This window comes from Aythya fuligula, chromosome 20 (assembly GCF_009819795.1).
Source record: "Aythya fuligula isolate bAytFul2 chromosome 20, bAytFul2.pri, whole genome shotgun sequence".
Lineage (NCBI taxonomy): Eukaryota > Metazoa > Chordata > Aves > Anseriformes > Anatidae > Aythya > Aythya fuligula.
Window position 1 is genome coordinate 4095227 of NC_045578.1, and position 14543 is coordinate 4109769.

Below are 14543 nucleotides of genomic sequence, written 5' to 3' on the forward strand. Positions count from 1 at the left end.
AAGTCCCTTGCTGTACCTTAGGCAATGCAGATCTATCTGAGTCTCTCTCCCTGGTGTGTAGGGATTTAAGGGCCCAGCTGTGTATTGAAGACTCCGGTAAAGGCTTTGCCCTTAGTCTCCAGGAGCAGTTAATACCAAACACCAGTTCAGTAGTTAAAGCACCACCCCATACCTTGCCTGCCGCTGTGGGGCATGTATGAAAAGCACCACATTGACAGCTCCTTTGCAAGCTTAGAATAAGGGATTTGTCCTCTCTTTATTTCCTTTGGCTCGTTGCCTTCCAGCATAGTTATCGCTAATTGGACACCAGTCCCTGGCCATATCTTCACTGTCATCCCTGGTCAGTGCATTGCATTGCTCTGAGATGAAGAAGCATTTACTAAGTTCGAAGAAAAACATGTTGTATGCCTATCCATATCCAGGCCAGCTCTAGTTCAGAACAAGGCAGGATTTCTTCTTTTCAAACTGATGCCTGAATTGATATTTCAAGGCTGTCTGGTCTAGAAACTTGAGTCTCTTTCCAGAAGAGACTTGTTTCCTTCCACCTTCATCTGAGGTGCTTGAAAGCTGTTGGGAAAACTTAGCCCTGCCACGCTATGGCTGGTTCCTGCCTGGAGAGAGAAGGGCACTTCACCATCTGCTCTGAACAAGTTCATTTGATCAAATGTAGCTGTGAAGATTTTGGTTAGCTACATTATCAAGGTCTAATCACTTTTAAAACTCTCTTTTGACCTTCAAGACAAGCTGTATGGCTCCATTTTGTCTTTTGTATCCTTTCTGAGGATAACAGTTCAATTCCTTTCAGCTCACACACAACTAGCATCTTTCCCTGTCTCTACTCATTGTTTGGTTTCAGTCTCCTTGTGCAGGACAGTTCCAAAAGGCTTCTGAAAACCATATCTAATTTCCCCTGTTGTGCTGCTGTGTCAAGTGCCCTTGGTTTACCAGAACACGTCAGGTTAGGCACTGGTCTACGGTCGTGCCAGGCTGGCCTCTGCCCAGCAGGATAAATGCTTAGAGCTGCTCTGAAAAAAAAATGTTTCAAACAAACAAAAAAAAACAACTAGTGAACACTCTGAATGTTCCAGTTCTCTGCTGAACTAACCCCTGCACCTAATTCTCAGCCTCCTGCAACCAGCACCAGTTTTTGTCAGTAACAATTGACTTGATCCTAAATTAATTCACGCACAACTGGAGCTTTGAGAGCCCATCTCCAAACCCTTCTGTTTAACCGCAAGGCCTTGGCTGGGGCTCTTCAACAAATAGTGTCGGTTATTAAATGCTACAGCAGGGATGGTTTTTTTTTAAGGAATGTGGATTATTATTTCAAACCTTGAAAAATCCTAGACTGGCTCAATCTAATTAAGGTGAATTAGATATAAATAGGTTTGTTGAACCTAGTGAAATTGATTTAAAGTGAATTGGGTCTAAATGGGAATGTTCATTGTTTGGTGATTTCTCGTGATTAGTGTTACTTCCACAGGGGCATACCCAGCTAGACGCTGAGGTCGTTCCCCATGCCATCAAGTTCTTAATTCAGAGTGGCTTGTTGTGTAGTTAAATCACCCCTACTATTCATATAAAATCTAATATCAGTGCAAATGTTACAAATAACTTATTTCAACGAGCACAGCACTGTAAATCTGGATGGCTCTGCATTTCTAGGACCAAGCAGGAGCAGATAATATTGCTGTAGCATGTAGGCTCTGCAGTTACTGCATGTCAGGCACTGTTTCCACGCACATAGCAGGACAGGTTCTGAACCCCCTCTGGAGCCCTGCTGTTTCTGACCGGGACCCACACGTTTATCAGAAACACCGCACTCAGCTGGATGGCTGCAGCATGCCAAAACCGTGCTGGATGCTACAGGTCTTTGCTATCCATCACTGGTGGGGAAGGTAGGGAAGGCCAAGCAGAGGGTGCAGTTTCTCCTGGTTGTTTTGATATCACCACATTTGGCATCCTGGTTTTGTTGAACCCCACCCTGAGAAGAACTGCAGCATCACAGCCATGCTGCTCTCCTGTCCACACGGAGTCCACCCAGCTGCTTTCTGAGTTCCCAGTATCTCCACCACAGGGCTTCTCCTCCCCAGGGACGCAGTCTCTAGAGAGGTGAATCAGCTCTTGTAATATTGCAGCTCCTTCCACTTACAGGTAGAAAATGACTTCTTTGTATTTCTGTGTAAGAAAAAACAAAAGTAATTAGAAAATCTCTCCAATTTCACGTTCAATTTATTTAATTAGGCTGCATGTGAAATTGTCTGAGCCCCGCTCACTGGCACGTCAAGTGTCTTGCAGCTGTGCCCGTACTGAGAATACATTCTGCAGGAAATCCTGTGACAGCTGAGTCTGCTTTCTGGTGCCTGATGCCTACTACGTGTGTTCCTTAAAATGGATCTAACTTTTAAGAAGATAGGAAGAAAAAGGAGCCAGTTGAAATCCTCACTCTTCAGGACTCAGAGAGGAGGAAACAAACAGTAAATGCCTTGGTTGAACTTTCCTTAGTTTCTGCCTGATCTCTGCACTACCCGTGAAGCGTGTGCCAGGCTCCGTTCTTGGAAATGCTTCACGCAGAAGTTGCATGGGCAGAAGTCTCAGCAGTGAAGGAGGTCTTCCACGTTTGTCACGGCCTTTGTTTCCTTAGAGGACGTCATTAAGACATCAAGGATTTGAAATAGTTTATGAATAATTACTGTCAGGAGAGGAAGCTTTTTCAGCTCTCCTCAGAGCTGGAGGACGCAGTGCTCTGCTGGGTGCTGTTCACAGCTGTGTTTAGCAGCACTGAAAAGCTAAAAGGCAGCTGCTGGAATGGCAGGCATAGAGACCAGAGAGCCAGAAGGGAACTAAAAGGAAGGTGCCCCCTTTCAAAAGCTCTTTTACAAGATCTGCCTCTCCCCCAGGAGCACCCCTGCACACCTACCAGCTGTGTGCATGCTGTCAGCTCTCACTTTAGGGCTGGCTGGGGCTGGGTGTCCGGGCAGCACCGGGATGGGGCAGCCACCCCCAGCCCTGCCTGGCTGCAGCATCTCCCAAAAGGCACAGGGCACATCCAGGGCACTCCCAAAAGGCACGTCCATTCATCGTGCCTTGCAGATCTGCAGAGCAGGGCCAGGTTCTGCCCAGTGTCTGTGGAAGATACCTGTCGTTTATTAATTCCCCCAGTTGCAGAATACAGAGGTATTTTTTAAGCCAGCTGTTTGGTGTCCAAAGCTGAGTTCTAGGTTTCTGTTAGTGTTCGCCGTATTTCTTCTGCCTGCTCCAGATTTCTCCTAATTGAGTCAGCGCTGGCTTCACTACATTTTATTATGCTCATTTATTGCAACTACTACCTATCAAATTAATTGCAGTGTTTTGACAGACCCAATTCACTTTCCCGTTACGGCTGCTACTGCTATTGATGAAGCGTGGTTGCATGGGTGATCAGGCTCTATTTAAAAGCCTGTCCTGCTTCCAGGCTTCCCCAAAAGGGTGAGAGAGTTGTCACTATCTATAGGGCCTTTGTGATCATGTAGGGTAGGAACAAGAGAGGAGGGAAAAGTGGTTAAAATGTGGCTGACAGCTGAGCCGGGTCTCAGGCCTGGAGTAGCTTCTCCCAAAGCAGTACAGAGGTACCTTCACCGTGGGGGCTTTGTGCTGAGAAGGTACTGGGACTGACACACGGCAGGTCAAAAGCACACTGCAAAGATCCCACTAGGCCAGCCAGGCTTTCAGCATCAGCTTTAACAAGGAAATGGCCACAGGCTGTGTTTGAATTTGGCAGGCATCTCCACTTAAGACAGCCACTGGTGCCCGGTGTCAGGCTCTGTAGTCCCCAGAAGGTTTCAGGTAGATAACACGTGGATTCTGTCAGAACAGTCAAACCCAACCAAAAGCCACATCAGTTTTCACTCCAAGGAGACAACTGCACCTTGTGGAAGAGCTGTGCCCCACGGTGCAGGTAGGTGTTATTGGGGTCTGACTGAGGACTGAGGCACAGGGTTTTGCTCTGGCAAAGACACCAGGAGCGTTCAGCAGTGCTGGGAGCTGGAACAGATTTGTTCCAGTGCTGCCAGTGCCCATCCTCATCTCTCCTGTGGGCTGCGAGTGAACATGACTGCTGCTCCATCCTCTGTTTCACTCCGCTTCCTAGGCTCATTAGGTGCAGAAATACAAGCTCGTTTGCCTGCTGCCATCATCTTCATGATCACTTTCTTCCTTTGTCTCATTGTTGTGCTCTCAGGGACAGATTCCTCTTAAACACATCTATATATTTGCATCCATCTTTAAGGTAATTCAGTGTTTGTGTTTCCCCTAGGTGCTGTAGAAATATGTGTCCTCCCCTCAGCCTGTGTGATTTGTGCAGTAGTGAGAGCGTTTGGCTCCATCCTTCCTTCCTGTAGGAGCAATTTTACTGCAGTAGCTGTGTGTGTGTGTGACACTAATGCTTATGTATACTTTTTATTATTGCCATTTCTTGTTCTTTGGTGTCTCCTCCTCCTTTTGGGAGGGAGGCGTGAGAGAAGCAGAAAACAGTTGGGTTTAAGCAGGACTGCTCAGACCCACGTCCAAGGAGCAGTAACGGAAGGGTTTTGGAAAGGCTGAGGCTGAACCTTGGAGTTTGGGCTCAGGCTGAATCTGGTGGTTCAGTGGAGCTGCTCTGCAGCTTCACCCTGTGACAGCTCTGGGCTGACCAAAACCACTCATTCTGCGTGACCAGCCACCCAGCCTCAGCCAGGGCTTCTTAGAAGATCATTTTTCAGACCAGTTACATAGACCCTTCTATTAGCAGTCCATCCAATTAACTCTGATAAATAGCAAAGTAACCTCCAATGTGAGCTACAGCAAACCATTTAAAAACACTGCAGACGGGGTGTTACTTGGCCTCCCGGCAGGGAAATGCTGCACACCCTGAGTCTGGGGACAGCTCTGTCCCAGGGCTGTCAGAGGCTTTCCTTGGTTTCTTTCTTTTAGAAAACTGGCACAGGCCTATCCAGGGGAGTGTAAAGCTCTGTCCCCAGGGCATGGAGACCAAGCAAGTGAAGTGCAAAGCCCTGTAGCGCTGCAGTGCATCAAGCTGGAGTATCGCTGAGCTGGTTGCACGGTACCAGCACACCAGGCTGGCTCATTGCTATTCCCTCCTAGTATTAATGCTGAGCCGGGTGGAAAAAACACAGCCAGCTTCATTTTTTATTTTTTTTTTCCAGTGATGCGTGCCTCTAACCTCTCTGTTTCTGTGCTGTTCATGTAGAAAACAAGGGAGCAGAGAAGGAGGCAGGGACCCGGAGCTGCCTGACGTGTGTGAAGATGAAGCGACGTCCTGAAGCCGCGTGGCGCCGCAGGCTGCTCGCTCCCGTGCTGCTGCTGTTGTGCCCATCACGGTGTTGTCTAGCACGCATCCGCCCTCATCGCCAAGTCCGGGGCCTGCAAAGCAAAAAACAAACCTGACCAACCAACCTAGCAAAGCCAACAGGAGGAAAAGAGCAGCAATAAAGAAAAGAGTGGATCCTGGGGTAGCTCAGCTGGCAGAGGGCTGGCTCGGCCTCGTGGGCAGCTGCGTTCCTCCCGCGAGGTGTCCGTGCGCTCCTCCATGTGTGCCTTGCTCTCCACTTGTGCTTCACGTGTCAGCTTTGTAGATGGGTGTCTTGACGAATGAATGTGGTTTTATTTGTAATGCAACAAACCAAACGTTGTCCCTGGGGTTGTTCGCCCTGGAGACCTTTTTCTTGCTTTTTTTGCATTCTCTATTTCAAAGATCAGGAAAAAAAAAATGACATCGATGTCAGGTCTTATATCAGAGGGCGACTGTTGTAGTTAATGCACAGGTAAAGCACTTGTGTATACCAGGACACGGTCCTGCTCCTCTTGGAGTTAGTGGCAGAATATCTGTTGACAGCAGTTGAACGAAGATGAGATCTTCCTTTTGGAGTTTGCACTGTCGATCTCTCTGCCTTTCTTTTTTTTCTCCCTTTCCTCCTTTCTTTTTTCCCTCCCTTTTCATCCCTTAATTTTTGCACGGTGTCAATCCTGACAACACTGATCGCTTCGTTCAGGGCAGCATTGTAAAGGACGAGAACTAACGTGATGCTCCCTGGAACGTGCAAGGAGCCTCTGGATGCTGCAGAGATCTGGAGCACCGGGATGTGCTTTTACACATAAAGGCTTCGTGCGCTGGGGACATCTGCTGATGAAATGGCTCTTCCCAAAGAGCCGCGAGGTCGCTCCATCAGCTGCAGCCAGGCCTGTGCGTGTGCATGCACTGAATGCTGAAAAGTGGCAGGTTTGGCGTTCATGTCATTTAGGGGTGAATTCCTTTCTCACTCATCTCCTAGCTCCTTTAAAATTGCATACCTGATGCTTTTAAACTGATCTCCTGATAAACGGCCCACACTGGGAGAGCTCTCTAGGATGGAAAACGTTGGTGGAGGGTTTTTAGACGAAGGGAAGCTACAGAACACAAATGAGATCAATTCAAAACTTGGTCTTGTTTCTTAAGGCTTTAGTTTTTAATTTTATTTTAGGACTGATTGTTATGCACGTGCTGATGCTGCTGTTTTATCCATAGTTTGCTTCTAACCTTGGGATTAGAAGCTTCATCTCTACATTTTGACAACAGGTGAGAGATGGCACTCAAAGGGCAAATGCAGTCACTGCAGTGGCTGCTGACTATACAGACTGTGCATAATCAGGAATTTCACTCTTGCACTCCAAGAGTAAAAGCCAGTGACATCCATCCATCAATGGACACGTCAATATTTTTCCTGGAGCTTTAGAGGGTCTGAACGTGCCCTGGAAAGCCAATGGGACTGAATCCTTCTTGTACTTAAAGGACACGATTAAATTTGGTTCCTGCATAATCATCTTACAGACCTTTTTTTTTAGGTGAACTGTGAGGGCTTGGGACTTTTAGTTCCCTATTTTTTTGTGCCAGGGGATACGTGTACAAGGATTAGCAGTGTATAGCAGTTTTCCCATTCTGTTTGCTGTAAGTCTGTTTCCCAACATCGTTGCAGCTGAGCTTTGCTCCCAGTGCCTTCTGTTTGCCGTCCCCAGCCTGCCACCTCCCCACCCTCCCCTCGGCTCGTCCCCAGCAGCCTCGCAGTGCCAGCAGGGAGCCCAGGAGCAGTCACCAGCCTGGGCTCTGCCCCACGTCCTGCCTGTAAATATCGGCCGAGCCCCGCGGTTTGGGAAGTAGCGTTGTAGGTAAGGCATTTCATCAAGGAGACCTTCAATTTTAGAATCAAGCAGCAGGATTAGATCCTGTAGGTGTTGCTGCTCTGGGGCTGGATTCATCGCATCCAGGCACTAAATGAAGCCTGGATGTGCACCTCACCTCTGCATGCTCCTACGCTCGGCATCCTCCGGGGGCTGTGGCTCTGCTCCCGCTGAGCGCCGCGCGACGTCCCCACGCATCGGAGCGCTTGAGCACGTGCTTGAGCCACGTTGGCTCCTAACGAAGATTTAAGCACCTGGGGAGAGGGAAGGAAGACTGGGATGGAGCCTCGGCAGGTCTGAGAGGGCACCGGGGGCTCTGAAATGCAGGAGGGATGAGTCAGGACGGCCTGAGCTGCCTTCGTGGAGGGGACACTCTGTGCTTGCAGTGGGTGTTTGTGCACAGCAGGACCGCGCTGCTTGTTTCTGCGGGCTGCAGAGAAATGGGATCTCTAACCAGGTCCCTGGGGACTGGCCCCAGAGGCAGGAGCACAGCCCCAGGAGCAAAGGGAGTTCTCAACATGAGGCTGCTGAGGTTTAAGAAATACTTCGGTGCTGCTCGAAGAGCTCCAAGGCTGCAAATGTGGTTTTATTTATTGTATTTTTAACAGACAGTAAGAATAATTCGGGAAGGGGGAGAGCTTTGCTGAGCCAGCTGGTTGTTGGGGTTACTCTAAAAATGCCCACGGGGTGCGGTAATGGGGTGAGGCTGCACGAGGCTGATCTCAGCCTTGGTGAGACCAACCAAGCCATCCATTACAGTTCGGCTGTGTCCTGTTCTGGCGGTAACTAGAGCACTGCTTTAGTTTTGGAGGGTGATGGGGGAGAACGGGCGTGTTTCTGTGATTATCATTGCCCTTTTTGGTGAAAGAAATCTTTTGGGAGGCGTTCCCACAGGAAAAGAAATGAATTAACCAGCTGAGCTTTTGTCAGACCCTTGCTTCTCCAGCAAATCTGCCAGCCGTGGGGGTTTTGTACCTGCAGAAGGCGTGTTGCAGGCGGCAGGCTGAGAGCTGCACAGGGCAGACAGGAGCAGCAGCACCAGCAGCAAGAGAAACGCTTGGCTGTGTTCAAAGGCTTGGGTTGGCTTCTGCGAAGATATTTTCTTCGCTGAAGCTAAATTCTTGCTCATTTATATGGGTGTAAGGTGGCTGGGAGCAGCGCTGGTCCTGCTGTGAGGAGAGGAAGAGAATAAAGAGAGAATTCACTTCACACTCACATCTCTGGTAGGCTGGCCCCTAAGTTCACTCCAGGAAGTTGTTCCCATTAGCTGGGTGCCCAAATATTTGAATATGGGTGTCTGAATGTTTGAATATGGGTGTCTGAATGTTTCAGTATGGGTGTCTGAATGTTTGTCTGGGTTCTCTGTGAGCAAGGGATAGGATTCGGCATGGCAGGGCTCCTGTGAGCGGTGTGAGGAGCGGTGAGGAGCTGCTGGAGGCACTCGCTGATGCTTTAAAAAAGCAAACAGTCCTTTTGTTCCTCTCCAAATCCAACGTTTGTGCTGTGCCCGTGAGACCCAGCTCCTGACTGCTCTGAGCAGCTGGGTTGTGCAAAGGGCTCCTCTTCCCAAGGGCACACCCAGCCCCGGGCAGCGTTGCTGGGCCCGCATCAAGACACTGCGAGGGAGATTTCTCTTCTGGAGCAGTTGCACATCTTTGTGATCTCTCTTTTAAGAATCCCGTTTGGATACCTGCTGTGTGAAGGAATGCTGCAGCGTGTCTCTAACGTTTTGGGCAAGAATACGTCACTGTCAATACCACATTTGCTTGATGAGCTTCTCAGCTGTTTAACGACACACTGTGGCGGATGCACGAGTGACAACTCGCAGCACTTTGGAGGCTGCCTCAACCAGGGGATTGCAGTGACAGCCCCGAGAAAGCAGCGTGGGGAACTGTGGTGCATGTGTGCGGTCAGCCCTGCAGCAGGAGCATGGCTTGAGCCGGGGAGCAGAGAACCTGGGCTCGTAGCTAGCCCCTGGGAGGGTTTTTCGAGGTGTTGGCAGAGCTCAGGGGCGCTGGCTGTGGCACAGCCTGGGCAGCCCAAGGCCTGCGGCCACCTCCAGGCACGAGGGAAATGAAATCACCCACAGCACCACGCGTGTGCTGTCTTTTTTTTTTTTCCAGTGCCTTGAGATACAAGAAGCAATCCGCACAGCAGCTGGGTTTTCTGGACAGCCAAGTGCCACAAACGTCTCTGCCATGTTCCCGTTGTAAGGTGGAGGGTGGGTAAGGCCAGGTGTGGCCCACGCTGGTGGCATCAGCAGTGTCCTAATCCACGCTGCGGATTAGAGACACGCTGGGGTTTGAAAGAGGAGAGCTCAGTGGGAAGCTGGCGCTGAGGAAGCGGTGCAGGGCGCTGCTGCGGGTCCAGCCGGGGATGGGACCTGCCTGGGGCATCACCGGGGGTTGTGGCACTGTCCTTAATGCAGAGAGAGGTTGGGGTTGGTTCTTTTTGGCCATGGACACCATGGCAGGTTTGTGTATCTTCTCCATGCATGTCCCTGTGGTACGTGCTGGGCAGCCTGGCTGTGCGAGTTAAATGGATTATTTATGGTGCTCAGCACCTCCGCCGGGGATTTCCAGGAGCAGAGCCCACATCTTCGCTGTTGTCACCATAGTTCTGCTTGGTGTGGCTGTCCTGCTGCAATGAAAGGGTGTCCTGCTGCAGTAACTGGGGGTCCTGCTGCAGTAACTGGGGGTCCTGCTTTGGGGAGAGGCGATCTCAGCGGTGTGGGGTGGTGCTGGCAGAGGAAGGGCAGGAGCTGGGTGAACGGGAAGGCGTCTGCCAAGGAAGGAGGGCTGCAGGTGGTGGTGTGGGGCCCTGCCACGTCTAGCAGGGGGTCTGGAGGCTGGTAACGGATGATTTCCTGTGTATATTTAACCTGCTCTGGGTACCAAACTTCCCCCCCTTACCAGGGCGTGCGTGCTGTGGTGTTTGCTGAGACGCCCGGGCCCTCAGGTAGTGACCGCAGGCATTGGTAGCACGCCAAGTGTTCCGAAAAACTCTGTAAATTCAAGCAAAAAGACGAACTGGGACCTTTCAGGATGTAATTCTGATCCTCTGTGCTGTAACCTCGCTGCTGTGCACCTGGTTCATACGCCTGGTCTGTTGGTGTTTGAGTCTCTCCTTCCCCTCGCTGTTAACTCCTTGGCTCTGTCCGTGCTCCGCTCTGACTCCAGCATGAGGTACCTGCGCTCAGCACCCCGGTGGCGCGTGGCCGTCACACTGTAAATATGTACCATGAATAGAGAGGCTATTTTTTGCATGCTTTTGTACTCTAGAACCAAGAAGAAACTGACAATAAAGGCCGTAGAAAGGAGGCTCGGTGTGCGCGTGGTTCCTGAGGGGGCATTGCGCGGGCGGCTGCTGCTCTCTGGCGTTAGAGGCCTCTCGGCAGCTGCAGGGCAGAGCTGCCCCCAGCCCTCCTCCTGCTCCTCTCCGGCCTTGTCCCCTCCCTGGATGGAGTTGTTTTGCCTCAGGTGTTCGCTTCCAGCGCCTCCTGCCACGTGCTCTGCAGGAGAGCGGGGCTCTGCCAGTACTATTCTGCCTGGAGAGACCCAACGGCTAATTGTAAGCACGGTAATTTATCCGTCTGTAACTTGGCAGCACCTCGTGAGCCTGAATGTAAAAGGATGCAAGTCACAAGCTGGGCGTAGTGAGCTGACCTGCACGGGTTTGATGAAGTTTTGTCCGTGCACTGTGATGCCCTGGGCTGCGTTTGCCTTCCTGATGCCTTCGCAGCCAGGTCCCAGTGAGCCGCACAGGACGAACTGTGACAGAAAATGTGTCGTGCCCCACCTGCAGGGGCTCCTCGCTCGGGCTGCACGCTGCAGACCCCACTCCCTGTCCCCTCCAGTCAAGCCACGGCTGGTGACAGGAGCGGGGAGACCAAAACCTCCCGGCCAGGACACGTCCCCACTGCTCCTCGGCAAGCAAAACCCGCTGGTTATTATGGAAACTTCGCAAAAACCTTACGTGCAACCAGGGATGTAGCCAGCACCACCACCTAGATGCAGCCCTAATTAAAAAAAAAAATACAATAAAATTGGCGGTTGTGTGGATTTTATAAGCCACGTGGGTTGATGTCTCCCATAGGGGTGTGTTTTTGGACACGTCCAGTCTCTGCGCTCTCGTTACGGGCCAGGCCGTCCCCGGGGTGGCAGCGAGGATGGCTGCAGCTCTCCCCAAACCAGGGGACGCGCTGCTTCGCTCCTTTGTGCTCGAGGCAGCCACGGACCAGCCCTTTAAACTTTTATCCCCATTTTTCCCCCAGTTGGGTTTTCTAGCGTGTTTCCAGCACACCAAAGCCCGAAGGAGCAACTGAAGGGCTGAAACCAGCTTGGGGCAGGGGCGTGTGGGGCCACAGCCATCACGACCAGCCGGAGGAGGTAAGGGCTGTGTCGGGGATGTGGTGTGGGGTTGGGGACGTGCCTTCGGAAGCAGAAATGCCCCGTGATGGGGACAGAGGTGTGAGAGAACGACACCAAGACCCCATTAACACATAAGGATTTCGGCTGCTGCCCGGGCCCCTCTGCTGCATTGGCTCCACTGTCCTCTCCTCACTGCACTCTGTTAATTTTAGGCTCTCACTGGGGACTCAGTTGGGGTTTAATCGGGGCAGGGTAACGGCCTGAAAGCCTCTCCTCCTCGCTTTCTCTCAGATTGCATTTCCAAATGGCTTGCTCGAACATAAATTATAATGTCACGCCTATGACCGTGTTTGTTAAGAACTGACTTCTCCCCCAGCACTGTGCCAAATACTAATTATTAGAAATTCAGGTGACACGAGGGAATAATAATCGGAGTAGTAGGAAGAATGACGGGCTGGGGCGAAGCAGAGCAGGGCAGCGGGGAAGTTTCCCTTTCTGCAGGGAAACGAGAGGAGAGAAAATCCCCGATGGCAGGCACGGGGAGCACAGCCTGTCCGTGGAGAGGGCTCCCCCTGCCCACTGCCCCCAGACCAGTGCAGGTCACCAAGGGGCCCGCACACCTCGTGCAGCTCCAGCCTGCCACAAGCCACTTGCCAAAGCCCTCTCCTTGGGGTTTGTGCTGCTCCCCACCCTCCAAGGCTTCCCTCTGGCAAAGGCTGCTTAACCTCGCTCCCCTTTCCTGTTGTTTAACCACGGGGAAAAAAAGAAGAGCTTACACGTGAAAGCCTTCGCTTTGTTCCCATGTATTTTAAGGATTTTTTTCTTCGCCTAGAGTACAGCAGAGCAGGGGAAAGCTGCTCATCGTTTCCTTTTCTAAAGCAATTCCCAGGGAGGCCCCACAGCCCAGCAGCAAGCGCCAGGAGCCGCCGGCACCGAGCTCTGACCGAGTTTCTTCACTCGAGTGAATCGGACGCTTGGCCGCTAACGCGATCCGAATGCGCGTTATGTGCGCCCCATTTCATTTACTGCCTTCAGGAGGAAGCCAGGGAGGGCGAGCAGTGCAGCCACGCAGAGAGAGAGACCCCGTCACCCCGTCTGTCCTCTGCTCTGGGTCTTGATTTTGTTCCAGCAGCAGGACCTTCTCAAGGCTGTTTGGAGCAGGGCTGCTCTCGCTTGTCCCGGGCTGGCCAAAACATCTGTGGAGAACGTTTGGCAGAGCAGGGGGCTCGCCATGGTCACTGCAGGGTGTGGGGCGCACCCTGTTTGTCCCATTTGTCCCTTCAGCCCTGCTGCAGGATGGGGACAAGGAGGGATCGTTCTCCTTTTTTTCCCCCCTTTGCACCTCGCTGCAAAGAATTTCCCCGTCCCATGCATGTGGGACCTCGCTGCCCAGGGACCTCGCTGCCAATGTTTCCACCTCAAGATATTTACACCAGGAGGAGGGGTTGGTGTGCGTGCATGCAGAGGATCCCAGACCATTACCTCAGGATGGCAGCAGGTAAGATGACTTGTTTGGGATGCAGAAAGCTTTTGTTAAAATGTGGAAATTAAAAAAAAAAAAAAAATCTGACATCATTGTAGAGAGCAGAAAGGGAAAGGCGTCTGCAGAGGGGTGTGGGGGTGGTGCTGCCAGAGCCCGATGTGCCTGGGGCCCATCCTTGGGCTGTCCCAGCTCGGTGCCCTTCACCTTTTACATCAGATCTTAACCTGACCGGCTGTCAGCTGCAAATCAAGCTTAGACATTCTTATGGCTGTATTTATTTATTTTTTTAGTAAATATTAAAGTAAACAAATGCTACATTGCGTTCAAAGTTAACATTAAGGCCGCGAAGATACCCTCTGTCAAGTCATGCCACCAAAAATTCATTTTCAGTCACTACTTTCAGAGCTGCACTCGGCAGAAAACCAAGGCTTCGTTCTGCTCCCTACTCCCGTACTTGCCAAGTCGGCACACACTGACAGGGGTCAGCAGAAGCACAGCAGCTTTCAGTCCAGGTGCTGGCAGGATCAGAGGAGCGAAGGCATTGGGGCAATGCTTGCAGGAAGCTAAGCCGCTATCATTACAGGCGAGCTGTCTGCATGCTTTTTGCCTCCTTTTCAGAGCGTCCACCCCAGTCACTCGTCTCCCCTCTTTATCTTCTTGCTTTTCTCCTTGACCTCTTTCAGCACGTCCTGCAGCTTCTTCGAGTTCTGCGTCAGGAAGGTGAAGCTCTCCCTGACGTTGCTGGTGCCGTGCTCCCGGCAGGTGTTCTCCAGCCCCTCGAACCACTGCAGGATCCTCTCCAGCTCGGCCTGGACGGCCTTCTGCTCCTGCAGCTCGGCTCGCAGCGCCTGCCCGGCGGCCACCTCGGCCCTGCACCGCTGCTGCAGGTGAGAGGCCTCGTCCTGGAGCGCCTGGAACTGCTCCCGGCTGTAGGGGTACTGCCGGTGCACCCTGTCCTCGGGCAGCAGCACGTGTGGGGGGATGCTGAGCACCAGCTGCAGCAGCACCTCCTCCATCTTGCCGAAGAGCTGGTCGAAGTGCTCCTTCATGAAGCGCAGGAACTTCTCCGTGCTCTTCCTGACGTCCAGGCGGCTCACCCTGCCGCCCGGCGAGGCCTCCAGCTTCTTCAGCACCACGCCCTCCACCACCGCCATCATCTCCAGCAGGTAGTCCTGGAACGCCAGGTAGATGCGCAGCATGCAGGTCTGCGGCGTGAACCCGAAGAACTGCGCCTCGTAGGCCATGGGGCTGACCGACATGGCGCCGGGGGGCCGCGAGGGGCCCTGAGGGGCCGCGGGCGGCTCTGACGGGCGCTGAGGGGCTCTGAGGGACGCCTCAGGCGCCGCTTCCCGCCTCGCTCGGCTCCCTCAGCGGCCCGGCCAATCAGCGAGCAGCACCCGGCCGCGCCGCCCAATCCCCTCCCGCTGCGGCTCTCCTGGGCGGGAAAGGCGGGGACGGGGCGGGCGGGCTCGGGGCTCGGCCAATGAGAGCGCGGCGCG

At 52.4% G+C, this 14543-nt stretch overlaps 2 protein-coding genes across 6 annotated transcripts in view; one reads left to right on the plus strand and one right to left on the minus strand.

Moving 5' to 3' along the window:
• Positions 1-10510, plus strand: part of CAMKK1 (calcium/calmodulin dependent protein kinase kinase 1) — an 85866-nt gene extending 75356 nt beyond the window's left edge. For all 5 annotated transcript variants that reach the window (XM_032200855.1, XM_032200856.1, XM_032200859.1 and 2 more), the window contains one exon: positions 5228-10510. In XM_032200855.1, coding sequence (XP_032056746.1) covers positions 5228-5300 — 73 coding nt within the window. In that variant the 3' untranslated portion in view covers positions 5301-10510. The remainder of the gene's footprint in view (positions 1-5227) is intronic.
• Positions 10511-13316: 2806 nt separating this feature from the next.
• On the minus strand, positions 13317-14303 carry MIS12 (MIS12 kinetochore complex component). Its single transcript, XM_032200969.1, has one exon. The coding sequence runs from the start codon at positions 14301-14303 to the stop codon at positions 13677-13679; it is 627 nt and encodes a 208-aa protein (XP_032056860.1). The 3' UTR covers positions 13317-13676.
• Positions 14304-14543: the final 240 nt, after the last annotated feature.